The sequence below is a fragment of the Electrona antarctica genome (assembly GCF_951216825.1).
Source record: "Electrona antarctica genome assembly, chromosome: 6".
Classification (NCBI taxonomy): Eukaryota; Metazoa; Chordata; class Actinopteri; order Myctophiformes; family Myctophidae; genus Electrona; species Electrona antarctica.
The window spans coordinates 53099282-53123061 of NC_136811.1; the positions used below are offsets into that span (position 1 = coordinate 53099282).

General features: G+C 46.3%; 1 protein-coding gene across 1 annotated transcript; it reads left to right on the top strand.

Annotated features, from left to right (window-relative positions):
• Nucleotides 1-3853: 3853 nt before the first annotated feature.
• On the top strand, nucleotides 3854-17959 carry dap3 (death associated protein 3). The gene is made up of 13 exons (XM_079504212.1): nucleotides 3854-4021; nucleotides 5128-5172; nucleotides 5295-5411; nucleotides 6316-6417; nucleotides 7467-7575; nucleotides 10906-10998; nucleotides 11814-11944; nucleotides 12663-12743; nucleotides 14067-14231; nucleotides 15617-15676; nucleotides 15793-15882; nucleotides 16043-16160; nucleotides 17779-17959. Exons 2-13 carry the CDS (start codon nucleotides 5131-5133, stop codon nucleotides 17862-17864), a joined length of 1194 nt encoding a protein of 397 aa, XP_079360338.1. The 5' UTR covers nucleotides 3854-4021; nucleotides 5128-5130; the 3' UTR covers nucleotides 17865-17959.
• The last annotated feature ends 5821 nt before the right edge of the window (nucleotides 17960-23780 follow it).

Sequence of the window (23780 nt, forward strand, 5' to 3'; positions counted from 1 at the left end):
TCCGTAAGGGAGTGGTTGCACCACTCAAAAATAAAATAAAATGGCCTGGGCCATGGCTCAGTGGTCCAGGCACCTTGGCTGGCAACCCAGTCTGCATGGGAGTGTGCCGCGGGCTGGACTCCCCATCCCGACAGCCCTCACTGCCATTTCCTATCAGCCTACTGTCTGTCCACTGGCGCACATGTCTGTATGTCAGAAACTGAACAGTGTGGGATATGTGCATATATGTACCTTTTTATTTATTTTTATTTTTGTATTTACTGTTATATTGTATTGTTTGTGATATGGATCCTCCTGGGTCTGAAATAAAGATTGATTGATTGATTGATTGTCCCTCCATAAAAAATATAAAATAAAGGCGAAAGCCACAAAAAAAACATAAAGAAATAAAATGGTGACGACTGAAGTGGAGCAAATGTGATTCTGATTCCTTTTTGGGGGTTCGTTTGGAGTACGGAGTCATATGAGTTTCTGACTGCTGTGTATGTCTATGTCTATGACCTTCATGAGCCTCTGTTTAAAGACACTGAAACAGACTAAATCAATGGTAAATGGTGCATTTTATATAGCGCCTTTATCCAAGGTACTTTACATACAGTTGGAGGCCATCGATATTGTCCTTTTCTTTTTGCTGAGGTTTGCGTGATCTGCGCAAAAGGACAGTTAACCCATTTTGGGCGGGAACCCCTTTTGGTGTTTTAAACATTGTTATAATTTAGCTATTGAAAAATAGCAGATCTACAAGCTCGTAGCGCGCCACCGAGTGGCGCGCTACGAGCTTGTAGGTCTGCTATTTTTGAAAAATCGTGAAAATATTTATTTCAGAAAACTGGAGGATTTAGAAGGATTTTTAAAAATTTTGAGGTCAGGCCTAAATGGGTCAAATAATAAGGGACAATATCGGTGGCACCCAACTGTAGATTGTGCATTACATTCTTCACCCAATCACACACACATTCACACACCGGCGATGGCGGCGGAAACCATGGAAGGCACCAACCTGCACATCAGGAGCAATCAGGAGTTCAGAGTACTTGCTCAAGGACACTTCGACACTAACTCTGGGGGAGCATGATTGAACCCTACAAACCCTCCCGCGCACTCAGATCAGCCAACACAGGGAAGCTGGAAGTACCCTCACTAAAAACGCTCCACACGTCCCAAACTCTTCTCCCTTCTGGCCCCAAAACTGTGGAATGCACTCCCCGTTGCAGTCAGAACTGCGGCATCACTCCCAATCTTCCGCCGTAGTCTGAAGACCCACCTTTTCAGACTCCATCATGGCCCATAGCACTTATCCTACCCCCTTAGATAGCACTTTTTAGACTTAGATAGCATTTGAAACAGACTTATAGCATGTCATGTAGACAGCACAATAATTGCATTGTATATAGTCATAGCACATCATAGTAGCCTACATATGTATAGCATAGTATAGTATATATGTATAGTTAATATGTATAGTGTCATTATATAGATATGTTCTAGTTACGTTCTTAGCTTACGCATGTTTCTTGATAAATGCATTTTATATATATGTGATGTATTCCCATACTTTTGTTCCTGCCTAATGTAAGTCGCTCTGGATTAAGAGCGTCTGCTAAATGCCTAAATTGTAAATTGTAAATTGGAGCCCGGGTTCGAACTGGCAACCTTGCGGTTGCCATCCGGCCACTCTGCCCCTGAGACACCGCCGCCCTAAAACAAACCCTTCAGAATGTAATGGTGGGATAATTTTTTTTTGTCAAAACTTGATTGTAGTATAAGTAATTATAAGATATAAGTAATAAAGTGGTATATAGAAGAGTAGAGGAAAAACACAAGTAAGACCTAATGTGATGTACAAGCTTTAAATTACAATATAATCGTCCAGTCAGTTTATTGTAACATATTATTGTGCACATATCCTCTATTCAGTGATTGAGAAATGTTATCAAACTTTAAGCCTTATTTAAATTCTATAGTATAATAACTGTTATGCTCTCACATCATCTTGATTGTTTACCAGGTTTTACCATAGTTACCTGCAAGTTGGTATACTACAACTGACGGGTGCAGTACTTAGTTTAGACAGTCTTTGGTTTAGACTAGTCATTGGTTAGACCAGTCATTAGTCCTACAACTACAACCTACTTAGTTTAGACAGTTTTTGGTTTAGACTAGTCATTGGGTTAGACCAGTCATTAGTCCTACAACTACAACCTATCTCAAACCCTCACCCTAAACCTAACCTCCCACTGGGCAGCACACCTAAACCTAACCTTAACCCATGTCTAACCAATGACTAGTCTAAACTAAGTATGCACCCCCAACTGACATCATCGATTCTACATAGAGTATATCTCCATATATGGAGCTGACGAACCTCGACATTCATCACCTGAATCTCCAGCAGACCAGATATAGAGATGACGTCACGACACGTCACTCTGACATCACCAAGATGACCCGATCAGCTCAGCGGAATACTCAATACTATAAGAAGTACAGCAGATTCCAACCAAACGCACTCAGGAATTCTATCTCCACTCCCCAGAACCTACCTTCAAGACCTTCAGAACCAACAACGCAGGACTCAGGACTAAGGACACTGGACACTGGACAGGACCACCCACACAGACAGACAGGTCTCTCCAAGACTCTACTTTCAAGACCTTTGACCTTCAGTAGAGGATCACGATCAAGCACACCTCCTCAACCCGTAATAAGGCATAGATCTGACCTTAAGTTACAACCCAGATACCTCTGTACCGTATAGAGGATATGTGCATGGCGCATGCATAAAGTGAGGGGCAAATCGAGTAGCAAAGTGAGTGGAAGAGTGAGTTTAACATCGTTGGCAAGGCCAGAAAGTAGTGTTGACAATGAAGGGAGAATTACCTATATGTGGATGAACAAATCGGCTATTTTGTCCTAACACAAACATTAAATGTCATTGACCACGAATGGATGGATGATGTACGATAATAAGAGCGCCCCTCACTTCACACGGGTGTGATTTTTTCTAAAAGGTATCTGGCCTTGGCAGATACCTCTGTAGGCCTACCGTATTCCTAGCCTTTGAATAACTCCTTTCCTTTATATATTCTACAACACACTTCTTCCAGAATCAGCATATCAAACGTTATGCTTTATTTAAATTCTATATAGTAATTTATGTTATAGAGATATAATGCACACAGGGACGCATTAACCCCCACAAGGGCCCCTGGGCCGGTACATTTTTTTTGGGCCCCCCCCTAGTGCGCGTGCAGAATTTTCGAGTTTTTTTTGTTTTTATCAAATTTTTGACCCAAATTTAACAAAATCAATGGCCAATGAAGGTCCCCAGGAGCTTTTTTCAGGGCCTCAAACCCATTACAGAGCATTACATTTTCCTGAAGGGCCCCTGAGAGCCAAGGGTCCCTTTAATATTGTAGTAGACATATCAAATAAATAACGGTAGGTAGTGGGTCGCACACCAAGACTTCAGTTCAAAATCAAAACATGTATTTCATTTTTGAACACACACACACACGCACACACGCACACGCACACGCACACACACACGCACACACACACACACACACACACACACACACACACACACACACACACACACACACACACACACACAGTCACACACACACACACACACACACACACACACACACACACACACACACACACACACACACACACACACACACACCATACTACCATACAGTTTTGTTATTATAATTACAATTATAATTATGCATTAATTTAATTTAATTATAAATTAATTATAATTGTTATCATTATTATTATGTGGCCTCTCCTTCTTCAACATACTCCTTGGACACAGATACAGACAGACCTGGAAGTGAACAACACCACGTTACGTCACTTCTTCTTGCTTTGCGGTACATGATCCAAGATGGCGACGCCCATGATCTCTGCCTGCGCTCGTCCACACTGCACTGTTTGACTTTCTGCCGTCCGTCCGTACACGTACATCCACTGACAGCACAGCAGCACAGCGCCACAGACACACGCCAAGGTGAGCACAACGAACGACACAACTGTCGCTCGCCGAAAATAGCCGATCTACAAGCTCACGAAGTCACAGTGATAGTACAGGGGCTATTTTCGGGAGGCTGCCACCTTCAATATAATGGATACATAAAGGGGACCCCTGTCACCTCCTCTCCTATCGATATCCATAGCTGTTTGGAATTGTAACTGTCATCATAACACTGTCTAGTCTGTCTTAACCTGCAGCCCAAAATCTAAAGCAATGGATGTGGAATATCAGCATGACCAGTTTGTAGCATCTCTTAATCTACGAGAGTCTAAATCTTAGGCTAACCAGTTTGCACTGATTGTTTATTGCCTAGCTATTACCTGTGTTGGTTACTGTATAATACATAGGCTGTAGGCTATAATATTCTGTAGGTAGGCTAACAGTTGGCAATATACAATTAAGTAAACAATATACCATGCCCACCTCATGGGGAAGTCTGCTCTTCACACACCCTGATTGCAGTTATTAATCCATTTGTATTGAAAAATGCATTTTCCACTTCCCATGGGAACTATAATTATGATTTATATATTGATTCATTCATATGTGTATTTCATTCAACTTAAAAGAAAATCTAATAATCAAATCACATCATCATACTTGTCTACTGAAGAGTCTTCAAGTTCACCTATAGGTACATCAGGGGCAAGGATTGATAGGGCAGTACTGTAGTAGTCTCTCGAGACAGACTGATTCAAACTGTTTTTCCTTTATTTGCCGATGGGTTTTCAAACTTTTCAGATTGCTATACTAGTAAATACATACAACGGACAGGAAATCTAATGCTTGGGGCCGACCTGTGACACTTGGTGTTGTGTTCTGAGTGACAATTCAGGAATGTTGCTCTCCTGAGGCTTGCTGTGAGTGTCATCATGTCTGACAGAAAACATTCGCCAACATACCTTTTTGCAGTTTATATTCATTCGCACTGAGTCAGTGACTGATGCTGTCAAGGCAAGTGTAGAATAGAAATCATAGCGGAGCTTCAGAAGACACGCTGTAGCCTGGTTGTTTATTGATAATCAGATATGCTTTTATTGATTACGTGATGCATGATAACTGATTGGTGATCTGTGTTCCAGACCATGGCGGCGTTACACAAACTGTTCTTCAGACTGAGACCAACAGTGAGTTAAAATACACCCCAGAACCATCTAATATCGATTGTTTGATTGATTGATTAATTTTTGAATTGACAAAATGTTTCTAAGTTCCATGATGTTTTGTTGTGTTCTTGTCTGTTGTTCAGGCAGCCCAGGTCCGGCTCATCCACACCGGTCTGTGTGAGCAGAAGAAGGTTCTGGCTGTGGCGTCTCAGCACTCACAGGAACCTCTGTCCGTGTTCAGAACCCGGGAGTCTGACCCGGTAAGTTGGTAGTGCAGCTTCCAGAGACTGTGGTCCAGTGGAGCCACACTACTGTTATTAGTCTATTCTACCCAGGGCCGTCAATGGGCTCTATGCACACACGCCATTTTGGAAAGAACTTCCCTACTTCCTTCACAGGTGTTACCACCGATACTAATGAAGGCTCTGTTCCATTCTGGTCAAACAGTGTTAATGCCACAATCATTGAGCCTCTGCTCAAGCCTCTGCTTATACAATTTACAATTTAGGCATTTAGCAGACGCTCTTAATCCAGAGCGACTTACATTAAGCAAGAACAAAAAAGCATGGGAATGCATCACATATATAAAAAGTATTTATCGTATTTATCATGAAACATGCGTAAGCGTATATAATGGAACTATACATATAAACTATACATACGTATATACTATACTATGCTATACATATGTACTATGACATGCTATGACTACATACAATGCAATTATAGTGCTGTCTACATAACATGCTATAAGTCTGTATCAAATGCTATCTAAGTCTACAGAAGTGCTATCTAAGGGGGTAGGGTAAGTGCTATGGGCCATGATAGAGTCTGAAATGGTGGGTTTTCAGACTACGGCGGAAGATTGGGAGTGATGCTGCAGTTCTGACTGCAACGGGAAGTGCATTCCACAGTTTTGGAGCCAGAAGGGAGAAGAGTAGTAGCTCAGTGTATGTGTATCGCTCTGGACATGATATCCAAAGTGCTCCGTTGCTCAAAAAAAATAAAAATAAAAAACAAACACGTGCGTGCGTGCATTCAAAGCCATGCTTGAACCATTGAATGACAGTCCTATACGCAACACAGAGCTTCAGATGAAGTCCTACAGTACGTGAATAAGTTAAAATGTCTGTCCAACCATACATGTGTGCTTGGTCTCCTCAGGCGTGTCACTCAGAGCACCATGCAGGACAATACTACACGTTGTCCCCCGCACACCTCAAGACCCTGTTCCCCCACGGCCTCCCACCGCGCTACCAACAGCAGGTGAGAGAGAGAGAGAGAGAGAGAAAGATTGTTTACCAACATCAGACTTTACACAGCCTAAAGCCCAAACCACACCAAAGGGTTGGGTCGGGACAAAACATTTTATGAGGTAAACCATACCAACGGAGAGAGAGAAAGATTGTTTACCAACTGTAGACTTTACACAGCCTAAAGCCCAAACCACACCAAAGGGTTGGGTCGGGACAAAACATTTTATGAGGTAAACCATACCAACGGAGAGAGAGAAAGATTGTTTACCAACTGTAGACTTTACACAGCCTAAAGCCCAAACCACACCAAAGGGTTGGGTCGGGACAAAACATTTTATGAGGTAAACCATACCAACGGAGAGAGAGAAAGATTGTTTACCAACTGTAGACTTTACACAGCCTAAAGCCCAAACCACACCAAAGGGTTGGGTCGGGACAAAACATTTCATGAGGTAAACCATACCAACGCAACTCATTGTCTGAGGATGGATTCACACTCAAGGTCCTGCACACTGGACGCGTTTTCAGATTTCTAACGGCGTTTTTCTGGCGTTTTTCAGAAAAAACGCGTCCAGTGTGCAACCACCTTTAGTCCGTTTGATTCGAACTGTTCCCGAATACAGATGCTTGGTCCCCACTGGCCATGATTCACATTGGCCTTGATTCTTTCGCACCCTTCATTCAACTGTATTCAATGCTTTCACATTGCAGCGATCCGTATCCGAGTACACTTCATTCAACTGTATTCAATGCTTTCACATTGCAGCGATCCGTATCCGAGTACACTTCATTCAACTGTATTCAATGCTTTCACATTGCAGCGATCCGAATCCGAGTACACTTCAATCGGTCCCGATGCGGTCCCGGGAACGGTTGGGTGATCCGCTCCCGGGCAGCATTCACACTACCAAAACATCTGCCAAGTGGTCCCCAGTGCACATCCGGGACCATAGTGTGAATCCCCCTGAGGTTTTGTCCTGACCCGACCCTTTGGTGTGGTTTGGGCTATGACATTCAGCCATGACATGTGTGTGTGTGTGTGTGTGTGTGTGTGTGCAGGTGAAGACTTTCAATGAAGCCTGTGTGATGATCAGACCACCTGCCCTGGAGATCATCTCCTACCTGAAGAGAGTCGACTACAGCAAACCTGCCCACAGATACCTGCTGTGTATCCTTTGAATGCATTTCCAAAATGTACCTGAATGGGGCTTTGGAACAGCGGTGCTGGCGTTGCCATATAAGCTGACAGGCCCTATTTCATGTCAATCAATGAAGTTGTCTTAATTCAAGTGGCAGATGCCTTTTTTCCACTTTTTTTTTATTGTATATTTTTAGGGCCATGTCATTTTGATCTACTGGTAGATCACGATCTACCTTTTGGGCACCCCTGCAGCAGGGCTGGACTGGGACAAAAATTCGGCCCGGGCATTTTCGCGTGAATTTGGCCCAGACCGGCCCACCACAACCAGCGCGCAGATAGCAGAAACTCTACCACCCACTCCGTCGAGGCACACACACACAAACAAGCCCTAATACCACCACTTTTACAGAACAACATAAATGATACAAACAGTGCCGGTTCTAGGCGTTTAGTGGCCCTAAGCAACATAATATTATGTGCCCCCCCCCCTGCACTGCACCGCCGGGGGGGGGGGGGGGGGGGGGGGTCAGGGGGGGCGCTAAACAAACAGCGCCCCCAGTGGGGAGGGATGGTATGACAGAGAGACTGGTATAAACAGCGCCCCCAGTGGGGAGGGATGGTATGACAGAGAGACTGGTATAAACAGCGTCCCCAGTGGGGAGGGATGGTATAAACAGCACCCCGAGTGTAGAGGGATGGTATGAACAGCGCCCCCAGTGGGGAGGGATGGTATGACAGACTGACTGGTATAAACAGCGCCCCCAGTGGGGAGGGATGGTATGACAGAGAGACTGGTATAAACAGCGCCCCCAGTGGGGAGGGATGGTATGACAGAGAGACTGGTATAAACAGCACCCCCAGTGGGGAGGGATGGTATGACAGACTGACTGGTATAAACAGTGCCCCCAGTGGGGAGGGATGGTATGACAGACTGACTGACTGGTATAAACGGTGCCCCCCAGTGGGGAGGGATGGTATGACGGAGAGACTGGTATAAACAGCGTCCCCAGTGGGGAGGGATGGTATAAACGGCACCCCTAGTGTAGAGGGATGGTATGAACAGCGCCCCCAGTGGGGAGGGATGGTATGACAGACTGACTGGTATAAACAGCACCCCCAGTGGGGAGGGATGGTATGACAGAGAGACTGGTATAAACAGCGCCCCCAGTGGGGAGGGATGGTATGACAGAGAGACTGGTATAAACAGCACCCCCAGTGGGGAGGGATGGTATGACAGACTGACTGGTATAAACAGTGCCCCCAGTGGGGAGGGATGGTATGACAGACTGACTGGTATAAACGGTGCCCCCCAGTGGGGAGGGATGGTATGACAGAGAGACTGGTATAAACAGCGTCCCCAGTGGGGAGGGATGGTATGACAGACTGACTGGTATAAACAGCGTCCCCAGTGGGGAGGGATGGTATGACAGACTGACTGGTATAAACAGCGTCCCCAGTGGGGAGGGATGGTATAAACAGCACCCCCAGTGTAGAGGGATGGTATAAACAGCGCCCCCAGTGTAGAGGGATGGTATAAACAGCACCTGGACAGCGCCTGGACCACATGTGGGGAGGGATGGTATGACAGACTGACTGGTATAAACGGTGCCCCCCAGTGGGGAGGGATGGTATGACAGAGAGACTGGTATAAACAGCGTCCCCAGTGGGGAGGGATGGTATGACAGACTGACTGGTATAAACAGCGTCCCCAGTGGGGAGGGATGGTATGACAGACTGACTGGTATAAACAGCGTCCCCAGTGGGGAGGGATGGTATAAACAGCACCCCCAGTGTAGAGGGATGGTATAAACAGCGCCCCCAGTGTAGAGGGATGGTATAAACAGCACCTGGACAGCGCCTGGACCACATGTGGCCCCCAGCCTACAGTTGAATAATGGCGGCCCCCTACGGTCGCGGCCCACCGGGAAAATGCCCGGTATGCCCTGTGGCCAGTCCAGCCCTGCCCTGCAGTATAGAGCGTCGCAGTCCCGCCCCCTACCAGGGCCCAGGAAATGATTCTCCGTTCATTTTCCTCATAGACATTTCAAAAAGTATTTATTTAAAGACCTTTTAAGTGTCGTACAAAGCCAACTCTTGTAGTGACAAATCATGACAACAAACACAATTTTTTGGGCCGAACAAAGAATTAGAAGGAAGAAAAAAACGGCAGGTTACAACACTTTTTTTGTTGTTTTTCTTCTTTGTAATTATTTGTTTGTTCCAAAATATTGTGTTTATTGTCATGATTTGTCACGGCTCGAGTTGGCTTTGGCCGCGGCGTAACCGTCTTTAAATAAATACTTTTTGAAATGTCTATGGGAAAAATGCATTGGGATTCATTTCCTGGGCCTGGCGTCGTCATGACAGGGGGCGGGACTGCGACGCTCTTAGTCTATACTGTGTGTTGACAAATGGACACAAAGTAATAAAATGTCTGATTAACCATTTCACCCTGTATTATACTTTGTTGTTCAATGTTGGTGTCCAAAAATAGTTTGTTTCCATTGTGAGTCCTTAGCACTAAGACAACGCATGCCTTTTTATAACTTATAAGTACTTCTAGGCAGTTTTGTATTTTCTTGTTTGTGTTATGAGTGAGGACATAACATAAGATGTCCCCCACATTTTAACCCATTTTGGGCGGGAACCGCTTTTGGTGTTAGCATTATGTTATGCTTTAGCTATTGAAAAATAGCAGATCTACAAGCTCATAGCGCGCCACCGAGTGGCGCGCTACGAGCTTGTAGGTCTGCTATTTTTGAAAAATCGACGGACGACTGACATAGAAACAGCTTTTTCAGAAAACTGTCAGGATGTAGAAGACGTTTTTAGAATCTGATCTCAGGTCAAAATGGGTGAATTCAGAGTTTTAGGTCATGTTTAGGTCATTTAGCCACGGTACACATGGTTAAATTACAGGGGACGGTTGAAATCAAATCAACTGTTCTCACACGTATTGTTTCTGACTTGTTACGTAACCTGAGTGATTCTTTTTACTTTTGTTTTGCCAGTTAATGAGCAGTGTGATGTCCCTGTCAAATAAATAACATAAGCCACATTAAGCCAGATTAAGAAACATTAAGCCAAATTAAGAAACATTGAGCCAAATGAAGTTGAATTAAACCACGTTAAGCAACATTGAGCCAAAGTAAACCTCATTAAGCAACATGAAAAACAATTTTCTTTTGGCTGTTATATTTCGCCACCATTACCAATATTTTGGCTTTTTTTGAATTTCTAAAAAAATACTTTTTTGAATCAATGGTTGAATCAGATATTTTCACACCTCGTCGAGCCTTTCCTTCCTGCTCTCCCTGTTTATAGAGTGTGACCCTTGACCCCAGTTGTTTGTATCAGATGGACTGAAGGGCTCTGGAAAGACCATGGCTCTTTGTCACACTGTCCACTACTGTTCCTCACAAGGATGGCTGGTACTACACATACCTGATGGTATGTGCACGCACGCACGCACGCACGCACGCACGCACGCACACCTTTATACTTTTGAACCATTTTGAGTTAGGCAAGTTTTGCCTAATGACTTGCCCTAAGTAGGTCACGATAACTTACTTATATTCATAATGCACTATATAGAAAATAGAAACATTCATTTCACCACCCGGTTCAAATCAATAATCAACAGTAGTCTAAAATCGGAAACAAAGTAAGGCGCGATTCATACTCTTATTTTAGAGCAGTATAAAAGTTGGTTCGGCTCTGTAGAAGAGCCTACAATGTGACGTCATTTGAGATTCGGGGGGGGGGGCCCTAAAGTCGGCTCTTCGGTGCTACTGAAAATTTCTGACGAGCCGAAATCATTTCGGCACTACAGTGGTAAAATAGGAGTATGAATCGGCCCTAACAAATTCAATATGAAGCCCTGTTAAAACATTTTGGACTGAGGTCGATTAAAAAAAAAGGCTTCTAAATCCTAACATTTTTCTGAAAAACCCATGTTTCTATGTCAGTGGTGCTCAACCTTTTTCATGTCAAGGACCCCCAGGACCCCCTGAAGCAAATGTTTTAGTTAAAAATGTTCGCTCTGAAATATATATTCAATGATTTGCGCCACATTTTAACGATTTTTCAAAAATAGCAGACCTACAAGCTCGTAGCTGAGCTTGTATGAGCTTGTAGATCTGCTATTTTTCAATAGCTAAATTATAACATAATGTTTAAAACACCAAAAGGGGTTCCCGCCCAAAATGGGTTAAGTAACGAAGAAGGGAGGTGGCAGCTCATGAGTCCATCTTGTGTCTGTGCAGCTCACCGGTGGGTGAAGAACTGCAAGGAGCTGCTGGCGTCGTCCTTCAACTCGTCACGCTTTGACCAGCCCATGGAGGCCTCCACCTGGCTACGGAACTTCAAGACCACCAACGAACACTTCCTGGCCAAGGTAAACATGGCACCTTGAAGATTTCTTTTTTTGAGGGACGCTAGCCTTTAACAATTACAATTTAGGCATTTAGCAGACGCTCTTAATCCAGAGCGACTTACATTAAGCAATAACTAAAGCATATAAAAAACACATATAAAAAGTAGTTATCATGAATCATGCGTAAACTAAGAGCGTAACAGTGGAGTATCTATGTAAACTATACATACTATACTATATTATATATTATACATGTGTACTATAAAGTGCTATGACTACATAAAATGCAATTCTAGTGCTGTCTACGTAACAATCTATAAGTCTGTTTGAAATACTATCTAAGTCTACATGAAGTGCTATCTAAGGGCCTTTCCAACGCATGTGTGCGTGCCCCCCCGTGGCGTCATGTGGCTGAGTCTATGGACTTTTTACTATGACGTAGTGGATGCCCTCCACTTCACACAAGTGTTTTCTTTTTTTTTGTAAGAGATAAAGTAATACATGGAGCTCCACACTGCTGTTATTTAGCATCAGCTTTTAGGCTATTTTCCATGTGCAACACTACTGAGTACTGACTCGCAACTAAGTATGTAGAACTCAGGCTTTAGGGTTAAGAAAAGACAAAAGGTAAAAGGAAATAAAAGGCATTTATAAAATTGCTGTCCTAAAATATTGACGTCCTCACAAGTATAGTAATACAAACGCGTGTGTTTCTCTCTGCACCGATGCTCTTCCTCAGCTGAAGACGACACATCGCTACACGTGGACCAAGAGGGAGGTCACTGACGAGGGCCGACCACTGGGGGAGCTGGTGGACCAGGTGAGTCCAGTTTTCAGCCCTCAGCTATATATCTGTCAGAAATACAAGGGGTTGGACCCAAGCCCCCGGTAAGGCTATCCAACGTTGAAGCTGCCACTACCTACTGGCGAAATGTGGAATTGCAGCACTTTCATGGAGGTGGACGGACGTTCATGACGTCACGTGCGTACCTCAAATTTGAGGTCCGGGGCTAGGCTAGGCTAAACTTCCACTGGCTCGATGCTATAACATTGAGTTATAATTGGTCTTCCGGGTGCTTCAAAACGCCACTGAGCAACTTCAATTGAAATTAATAGCGGGGGGGGGGGGGGGGAGGCTAACGCTCCGGTTCGGTCTCTATCCTTTTATTACTCTATGGTTGGACTGTGCATCCAGCAAGCCCAACCCAGTAGTCACACAAAGCCGCGGGTGAACACTGTGTGCGTGTGTGTGTGTGTGTGTGTGTGTGTGTGTGTGTGTGTGTGTGTACGGTTGTAATGCACGTAACTCGAGAACCGTTTGCCCCACCGACTTCAAATTCGACAAATGCTTTCCACTCCCCCACAGGGAGTGCAGTGCCCGGCCTTGAGTCGGTCAGAGCCACGGTTGTCCAGAACCACCACAAAAGGCTCTGATCGGGCTCTGCCAGTGGGCCTAATCAGCCTAAATCCCCTCACCTGTGCAATTTCCAGCATCTGCCTCAGCCAATTGATTGCCACGGCACCTGACAATTGATTACTTAACCAGTCCACTTTTCACAGTCAGTCAGTTTGCCCTCTTCAGACACAGGCAGATACAGAGATATCTATGTGGGACACAGACAAACAGTTAAAACAGGTGCTATGACAAGTTGACAACGGGTATTAGGTTCCCAAGTTGCATCGTTCTCAAGTAGGCCGGTGGCCGACGGGCACGTACAGGTCTAGTAATAGCTAAAAGCGGTTAAAAGCTATGACACAGATGCGTCCTCGGGTCTAAATGGCAGAGATTAAAATAGGGTGCATTTTGCATCCCAAAACGCAGTTTATAGTTAAGGGACACAAGGATCCACAGGATGCACTACTGTACTACCTTACTGTTTTTTATTCTAGTTTATTTTGCTAGCTTCAGTTATAATAATCATTTCTTCTCTTTTCTACATGAATATAACCGTATAAAATGAAATGGGAGTTAAATACTGCAATTTGTAAAAATGGCAAAATATGACTCCTAGCGTGGTTGAAGTGGGACTCATAAAATGTCCCTGGGACTCATCTAAAAGACCATCCCTGCATACCGGGACTCATTACATTGAAAACCTATTTACATCACTGAAATGTGATATTATATGTGATGTTTTTTCAGGGTATTTCTCGAGTGAAGAGCAGTAGTGACGTCGTGGGGGCTCTGATGAAGGAACTCAGGCTGCAGAGCGGACAGCCGGACGCAGGCTTCCGATTGGCCGTTGCCGTGGACGGGGTCAACGCCCTCTGGGGTCAGACCAGCATCAAGAAGGAGGACAAGAGCGCTGTGAGAGAGACGCGCACGCACACACACACACGCACACACACGCACACACGCACACGCACACACACACACACACACACACGCACACACACGTAAACACACACACACACACACACGCACGCACGCACACACACACACACACACACACACACACGCACACGCACACCTCTCCACAGTTCCATTAATTCTCTCCTCACCCCTCTATATCTTGAAGGCCATTCAGTATTTTAGCCGTGACGTGAGCGCCCCCTCCAGAGATACTTCTGGGTCCTACTTTTGTGTCTCTTTTGTGTCCCCATAGAGTTATACTGTGACACTCCGTCTGACTAAATCTGAGACGAAAACAACCACGAAAGTCTCATTTTACCGCTTTCCTCACAACAACAAAGCTGCTGCTCTCCCAAATCTGGCTGTGACAGGCCGTCTGCCCCACACGGAATACTATCGCCATTTTATTTCATTGTGTCAACTAAATCCTCATTAATTGCAAACTAGATTCAACATACTCAAGCCTGCAAACATTCTAAATATGCCCCCGAAATATTGTACTGAGCAAATGGACTGTTACCACCTTCAATAATAATGATAATAATAGTCTTTATTGTCTCCACATCATGTATTTTCTTTGTCATGGACACTTGTACAAAACATTAATAATTCTACTCGAGTTGGAAGCATTAAGACCCATTTTAACCCTCAATGGCTTCCTTTCTGAAAAATAACGTCATTGTAAAAAGATTCACGCATTTAGATATTCTATTTACAATGAGATGCGGACGGGAGCTGGTGCCACTTGGACCCGGACGTAACGTAGCACTACAAAATGACGTCGGAATTAAATACTGAATGGTGATAATAATAATAAAATTAGGAAGAACCATATTATACACATTTGTGTTGCCCCAAACCAAAGTTAATTATACGTGAAGTATAATGAATACATTTACACATAATATAAGGGCGCCTTATTCACAAAATGTGGGCCATCATTATTCGAAAGTAACATTTCCACGCGGATATAGTCTTAATTAGTTCTCGACGTGGTGACCTGGGGACCGACAAGGGGGTCCTTGAGGTTCCAGGGAATCAGCGAAATGATTGAAGGTTTAAAAACGAATGTATGCGAACACATTTCCAATTGTACACTCTCGGAGTAAAATGAAAACTGAGGATTTGAAATGAGCTCAAAAGGCATCGCTTTGTGCCACGTTTCGTGCTTGTAGCTCTGCTATTTTGGATGCTTTAGTGTGAACCACAACCATTTAGAATATGGAGATAGGAGGTTTCTGCCTGACTGCAACAATATTAAACTGGGGGTCCTCTCTCTCTCTCTCTCTCCTCCCCCCCCCCCCCCACCCCCCCCCGGCCCCCCCCGCCCCCCATCTCAGGTGTCTCCAGACGAGCTGACTCTGGTTCACAACCTCAGGAAACTGATGAACAATGACTGGGTAAAGTTCATTCACAAGGCTACTATACTGCTAATAGTACAGGATGTGTACAAAATAATATCACTTCTTTCTTTTTCCTAATAACAACGTAAGGTATTTGTTCCTGTCTCTTTCAGTGCGGGGGGGCCGTCCTGGCTTCTCTCTCTCAGACGGGCTCTCTCTACAAGCCCAACACGGCCTACCTGCCCCAGGAGCTGCTGGGAGAGGTCAGTATAGGGTCGACACCATCACAGTGTTCGTTTCGTCGAATAAAATGATGACAAAAAAAATCACACCGTACATCATCACATTCCGTGCTCAGCCAATCGAATCATTGTGTATGTGCGTGTGTCTCTCTCTCTCTCTCTCTCTCTCTCTCTCTCTCAGGAGGGCTTCGACAGAATGGATCCCTTCATCCCGGTGTCGGTTTCCAACTACAGTGAGAAGGAGTTTGAGAGCTGTTACCTGTACTATGTGGAGCGCTGCTGGCTACAGCACCCTCACAGTAAGATGTTACCTGTACTATGTGGAGCGCTGCTGGCTACAGCACCCTCACAGTAAGATGTTACCTGTACTATGTGGAGCGCTGCTGGCTACAGCACCCTCACAGTAAGATGTTACCTGTACTATGTGGAGCGCTGCTGGCTACAGCACCCTCACAGTAAGATGTTACCTGTACTATGTGGAGCGCTGCTGGCTACAGCACCCTCACAGTAAGATGTTACCTGTACTATGTGGAGCGCTGCTGGCTACAGCACCCTCACAGTAAGATGTTACCTGTACTATGTGGAGCGCTGCTGGCTACAGCACCCTCACAGTAAGATGTTACCTGTACTATGTGGAGCGCTGCTGGCTACAGCACCCTCACAGTAAGATGTTACCTGTACTATGTGGAGCGCTGCTGGCTACAGCACCCTCACAGTAAGATGTTACCTGTACTATGTGGAGCGCTGCTGGCTACAGCACCCTCACAGTAAGATGTTACCTGTACTATGTGGAGCGCTGCTGGCTACAGCACCCTCACAGTAAGATGTTACCTGTACTATGTGGAGCGCTGCTGGCTACAGCACCCTCACAGTAAGATGTTACCTGTACTATGTGGAGCACCTCACAGTAAGATTGGGGCATGCTTAACCCATTCTGGGCGGGAACCCCTTTTGGTGTTTTAAGCATTATGTTATGCTTTTTCTGTTGAAAAATAGCAGATCTACAAGCTCATAGCGCGGCACCGAGTGCCGCACTATGAACTTGTAGGTCTGCTATTTTTGAAAAATCGTGGAAATGTGGTGCAAATCTTTGAATATATATTATTTCACAGTGAATATTTTTAACTCTCCTGGTGGGGTCCCTGAAACAACATAGAACCACTGACATAGAAACATAGGGTTTTCAGAAAACTGTCAGGATTTAGAAGACATTATTTGAATCTTTTCTCAGGTCGAAATGGGTTAATCTTTTTTGGGGGGGCATGAATAAGACAAAAGTCCATAGACTTGGCTGCCACATAACGTCACGTTGACTGGTGCCCCTAAAAACACAGGTACAAAGGGTATAAGTTATAGGTAAAATGCAGTATTTACCGTATTGTGCTGAATATAAGGTGACTCTGATTAGAAGACGACACCCCATTTTTCAAGACTCATTTGTGGGAAAAGAACATTGAATGTCAAATAGTCTAGACCCCGATTATAATACGACCCTGTTTTTTAGAATAGCCTATTTCCATTGGAAAAAAAATAATATGTCTTATATTCAGGCCAATAGGGTATTATTAATGTCAGATAAATTGCAGGATTGATTATAAATGCGAAGCAAGATTGGTTATCAAGTAACCATTTTTTAAGATTGTGCTTAACCCATTTTGGGCGGGAACCCCTTTTGGGGTTTGCATTATGTTATGCTTTAACTATTTTTGAAAATTTGAGGAACCGCTGACATAGAAACATAGCTTTTTCAGAAAACTATCAGGATGTAGAAGACATTTTTAGAATCTGATCTCAGGTCAAAATGGGTTAAAGGTTTAAAAAAAAAAAAGTAGGACAATCTCTTATGGCCAACGGGGGAATATTCCACGTCATAGTTTTAGTCACGCCGAAACGTTTTGTGTGTTTTTGTTTTTCCAGGTCTAACGGAAGAAGGAAAGAAGGAACTCGTCTTCCTGAGCAACAGAAACCCATCTGCTCTGGAGAGACTGTGTACATTCATCTGAACACACGCATAGCAGTGTCCTAAAATAAGTTAAATAACGTATGATGTTTAATGTTAATTAATTGTCTCTTTCATAATAAAATGTCCTCCAAAAGACTACTGTGTCTTAGTTTGTTGAAATATATGGTTCATGAATGGACTGCCATGCTAAAAACTAATGTTTATTAGTGTACAGTTAACTCACTGTAAGGTTCTTAAATTTGTATCCCACGATTTTGACCCAGCTAATTATCTAATGTAATCCTGGGCGCTACACTTCCTCTGCCAACCTGAGGAGGGCAGCGGACTGACCTCATGTTTCCTTATATGCATGAGGAGTCCAAGCTGCTTCTTTTTGCCTGACATTGGGGAGTTTCCCCGGCTCAATGATTTTCTTAGGATAACTTATTTTCGTAATCCTCTTTGTTCCTTGTGGGAACATAAGGCTGAGACTATAGAAGGATGTGCCCTACTGTCAAACATTTACAACTAATAAACTAACACAGGAAGTTTTACTGCTATTTTTCTCTGTTGACGCTACGGGCCTGTTCTGAGCTAAGACATTCAAGTTCAATACATTTGTATTTTTAAACTTTTGTTTATTGGCTTTATTATTTCCAACATAACATACCAGCCTCATCCAATCAAGATCATGAAACATGAATCATATGGTAAGGAGAGACATGCAGGGCAGATTACAACAAATGCATCACAAAACAAGGAAAGACAACAAAAAATGTCAAACGGACTGACGACGCACATGCATACACAGTGCCATTTCACCTAGCTCCACCTTCTGAAGTCAAAGCATAGTTTATCAATAGCCAGGTGTGTAAATTATTTAAAAAAAAGTCTCTTCTGTGTATGTATGAGATGGCGGAGTTGGTTATTTCAATCTCATAGAAGTATTAGGCGTTTTGCCAATAGTGTTGCAAAGGCTTTCAGGTCTGCGTGAGCCTTGATATCTAGACCAGGGGCAGTTGAGAAATACCAAATGTTGGCATGGCATTATAGGCTCAATCAGTGTCCCAATTACTGTAGTATTGTGAGAACATCAAAAATCTCAGTCCAAAATGTGCTCGGAGATGAACCAGAAAATGTGTTATATTACAGGTGTCTGGTGGTGGCATTTTTCACAGGTGGGATCTAAGTTGTATGCATGTATTGGCACCTACTGCCATCTACTGACGTACAATGGCATAACAGAATGAAAAAAACTAGTCAAATGTGATCAGGCATTCATGTATTAAGTATTGTTAAATAGTGTGTATATTATTAATTTTCACTATACTTGGATCATTACACAGCTTGTCAGAATGAGCATGATTTGTCAAACATTACTTTAAATGGTAAATGGTGCATTTATATAGTGCCTTTATCCAAGGCGCTTTACATGGATTGTGCATTACATTCACCCATTCACACACACATTATTCATACACCGATGGTGGCGGAGACCATGCAAGGCACCAACCACTTCGACACTAACCCTGGGGGAGCCCGGGTTAGTAACCTTGAGGTTACCATCCAGCCTGAGCCTCTACCCCTGAGCCACTGCCGTCCGCCCCCACTTTCAAGTGGATTGTGGTTTTTGCATTGCTTATAGTTTGGTACAGGATTCTAATTAAAGAAAACAACGTATACTAGTCAAAATGTAGCACATTTTCTCCCGAATGTCATCCAACTATTATGCTATGATGTCGCCATTGAAATGAACACAGTAGTGTTTTGGGTAGGGATGTCCGAGATACACTTTTTTCGCTTCCGATCTGATCCCGATACATCAATTTCTGTGTTAGCCGATACCGATACCGAATACCGATACCAGTGTCGTGATTTCATGTTGTGTTTATAGCTATCTAGCTATATATCTCATGTTGTGTTTACAGCAGACTCCTCACTCAAATGTGCACTTGCAGTTTGGGCAACTCCAAAGCAAATTCCACATGTCCCAACATTGTATGTACCTGCCATAGTGTCAACCCCTTACCCCTGTGTCGGATCTGTGGTTAGACTGGCATTTTATTTTTCACCGATACCGATATGACCCGATATGACAAATAAGGGCCGATCCGATAATTTTCCCGATACCGATACAGTATCGGGACATCTCTAGTTTTGGGTGAACGATGTTGTAGTAAACTAACTAACTAACTAAGCATCAGTGTGACTGGTAGGCCTATATACGTACGGTGTGTGAATGACTTGCTCATATATTACCTGGCAGGGGAGACACCATGACCATGGAGGTGGTTCACCCAGGGGAGACACCATGACCATGGAGGTGGTTCACCCAGGGGAGACACCATGACCATGGAGGTGGTTCACCCAGGGGAGACACTGTGACCATGGAGGTGGTTCACCCAGGGGAGACACCATGACCATGGAGGTGGTTCACCCAGGGGAGACACCGTGACCATGGAGGTGGTTCACCCAGGGGAGACACTGTGACCATGGAGGTGGTTCACCCAGGGGAGACACCATGACCATGGAGGTGGTTCACCCAGGGGAGACACCATGACCATGGAGGTGGTTCACCCAGGGGAGACACTGTGACCATGGAGGTGGTTCACCCAGGGGAGACACCGTGACCATGGAGGTGGTTCACCCAGGGGAGACACCATGACCATGGAGGTGGTTCACCCAGGGGAGACACCATGACCATGGAGGTGGTTCACCCAGGGGAGACACTGTGACCATGGAGGTGGTTCACCCAGGGGAGACACCATGACCATGGAGGTGGTTCACCCAGGGGAGACACCGTGACCATGGAGGTGGTTCACCCAGGGGAGACACTGTGACCATGGAGGTGGTTCACCCAGGGGAGACACCATGACCATGGAGGTGGTTCACCCAGGGGAGACACCATGACCATGGAGGTGGTTCACCCAGGGGAGACACTGTGACCATGGAGGTGGTTCACCCAGGGGAGACACCATGACCATGGAGGTGGTTCACCCAGGGGAGACACCGTGACCATGGAGGTGGTTCACCCAGGGGAGACACTGTGACCATGGAGGTGGTTCACCCAGGGGAGACACCATGACCATGGAGGTGGTTCACCCAGGGGAGACACCGTGACCATGGAGGTGGTTCACCCAGGGGAGACACTGTGACCATGGAGGTGGTTCACCCAGGGGAGACACCATGACCATGGAGGTGGTTCACCCAGGGGAGACACTGTGACCATGGAGGTGGTTCACCCAGGGGAGACACCGTGACCATGGAGGTGGTTCACCCAGGGGAGACACCATGACCATGGAGGTGGTTCACCCAGGGGAGACACCATGACCATGGAGGTGGTTCACCCAGGGGAGACACTGTGACCATGGAGGTGGTTCACCCAGGGGAGACACTGTGACCATGGAGGTGGTTCACCCAGGGGAGACACCGTGACCATGGAGGTGGTTCACCCAGGGGAGACACCGTGACCATGGAGGTGGTTCACCCAGGGGAGACACCATGACCATGGAGGTGGTTCACCCAGGGGAGACACCATGACCATGGAGGTGGTTCACCCAGGGGAGACACTGTGACCATGGAGGTGGTTCACCCAGGGGAGACACTGTGACCATGGAGGTGGTTCACCCAGGGGAGACACCGTGACCATGGAGGTGGTTCACCCAGGGGAGACACCATGACCATGGAGGTGGTTCACCCAGGGGAGACACCGTGACCATGGAGGTGGTTCACCCAGGGGAGACACCATGACCATGGAGGTGGTTCACCCAGGGGAGACACCATGACCATGGAGGTGGTTCACCCAGGGGAGACACCGTGACCATGGAGGTGGTTCACCCAGGGGAGACACCGTGACCATGGAGGTGGTTCACCCAGGGGAGACACCGTGACCATGGAGGTGGTTCACCCAGGGGAGACACCATGACCATGGAGGTGGTTCACCCAGGGGAGACACCATGACCATGGAGGTGGTTCACCCAGGGGAGACACTGTGACCATGGAGGTGGTTCACCCAGGGGAGACACTGTGACCATGGAGGTGGTTCACCCAGGGGAGACACCATGACCATGGAGGTGGTTCACCCAGGGGAGACACCATGACCATGGAGGTGGTTCACCCAGGGGGGAGACACCATGACCATGGAGGTGGTTCACCCAGGGGAGACACCATGACCATGGAGGTGGTTCACCCAGGGGGGAGACACCATGACCATGGAGGTGGTTCACCCAGGGGAGACACTGTGACCATGGAGGTGGTTCACCCAGGGGAGACACTGTGACCATGGAGGTGGTTCACCCAGGGGAGACACTGTGACCATGGAGGTGGTTCACCCAGGGGAGACACCATGACCATGGAGGTGGTTCACCCAGGGGAGACACCATGACCATGGAGGTGGTTCACCCAGGGGGGAGACACCATGACCATGGAGGTGGTTCACCCAGGGGAGACACCATGACCATGGAGGTGGTTCACCCAGGGGAGACACTGTGACCATGGAGGTGGTTCACCCAGGGGAGACACCATGACCATGGAGGTGGTTCACCCAGGGGAGACACCGTGACCATGGAGGTGGTTCACCCAGGGGAGACACTGTGACCATGGAGGTGGTTCACCCAGGGGAGACACCATGACCATGGAGGTGGTTCACCCAGGGGAGACACCATGACCATGGAGGTGGTTCACCCAGGGGAGACACCATGACCATGGAGGTGGTTCACCCAGGGGAGACACCGTGACCATGGAGGTGGTTCACCCAGGGGAGACACCATGACCATGGAGGTGGTTCACCCAGGGGAGACACCATGACCATGGAGGTGGTTCACCCAGGGGAGACACTGTGACCATGGAGGTGGTTCACCCAGGGGAGACACCATGACCATGGAGGTGGTTCACCCAGGGGAGACACCATGACCATGGAGGTGGTTCACCCAGGGGAGACACTGTGACCATGGAGGTGGTTCACCCAGGGGAGACACCATGACCATGGAGGTGGTTCACCCAGGGGAGACACTGTGACCATGGAGGTGGTTCACCCAGGGGGGAGACACCATGACCATGGAGGTGGTTCACCCAGGGGAGACACCGTGACCATGGAGGTGGTTCACCCAGGGGGGAGACACTGTGACCATGGAGGTGGTTCACCCAGGGGGGACACCATGACCATGGAGGTGGTTCACCCAGGGGAGACACCATGACCATGGAGGTGGTTCACCCAGGGGAGACACCATGACCATGGAGGTGGTTCACCCAGGGGGGAGACACCATGACCATGGAGGTGGTTCACCCAGGGGAGACACTGTGACCATGGAGGTGGTTCACCCAGGGGAGACACCATGACCATGGAGGTGGTTCACCCAGGGGAGACACTGTGACCATGGAGGTGGTTCACCCAGGGGAGACACCATGACCATGGAGGTGGTTCACCCAGGGGAGACACCGTGACCATGGAGGTGGTTCACCCAGGGGAGACACTGTGACCATGGAGGTGGTTCACCTGGCAGGGGAGACACCGTGACCATGGAGGTGGTTCACCTGGCAGGGGAGACACCGTGACCATGGAGGTGGTTCACCCAGGTTGAGGCTTAGTTAGGGCAGTGGTTCCCAAACCCTTTCATGTCAAGGACCCCCACAATGATACTCATTAGCCTGCGGACCACCCCATTTGAAAATATATGCCAAGGACCCCCATAAGAGAAGATTTGTTGCAGCTCTAGCAGCGATTTTCAACCATTTTCATTTCAAGGACCGCCGGTTTGACCTGAATTAGGCTACGGCCCCCCATTTAAGGGCATTTCTATCTGTGGGACCCCAATGTATATTGTAAAATCTACAAGTGAATTTAACTCTGAGAGTGTACAAATGGAACCAAATGGACCCGTTAGGGTACATTTGGTTCCATTTGTACACTCTCAGAGTTACAGACCCATAAGGGGGGTCCCCGGACCCCACCTTGGGAACCACTGGGCTAGTGTGACCA

Coding starts and splice junctions, on each gene's coding strand:
- dap3 (XM_079504212.1), top strand. CDS start 5,131: ATGGCGGCGTTACACAAACTGTTCTTCAGACTGAGACCAACA. Junction 6,418..7,466: donor CACCGCGCTACCAACAGCAG/GTGAGAGAGAGA, acceptor GTGTGTGTGCAG/GTGAAGACTTTCAATGAAGC. Junction 15,677..15,792: donor AACTGATGAACAATGACTGG/GTAAAGTTCATT, acceptor TGTCTCTTTCAG/TGCGGGGGGGCCGTCCTGGC.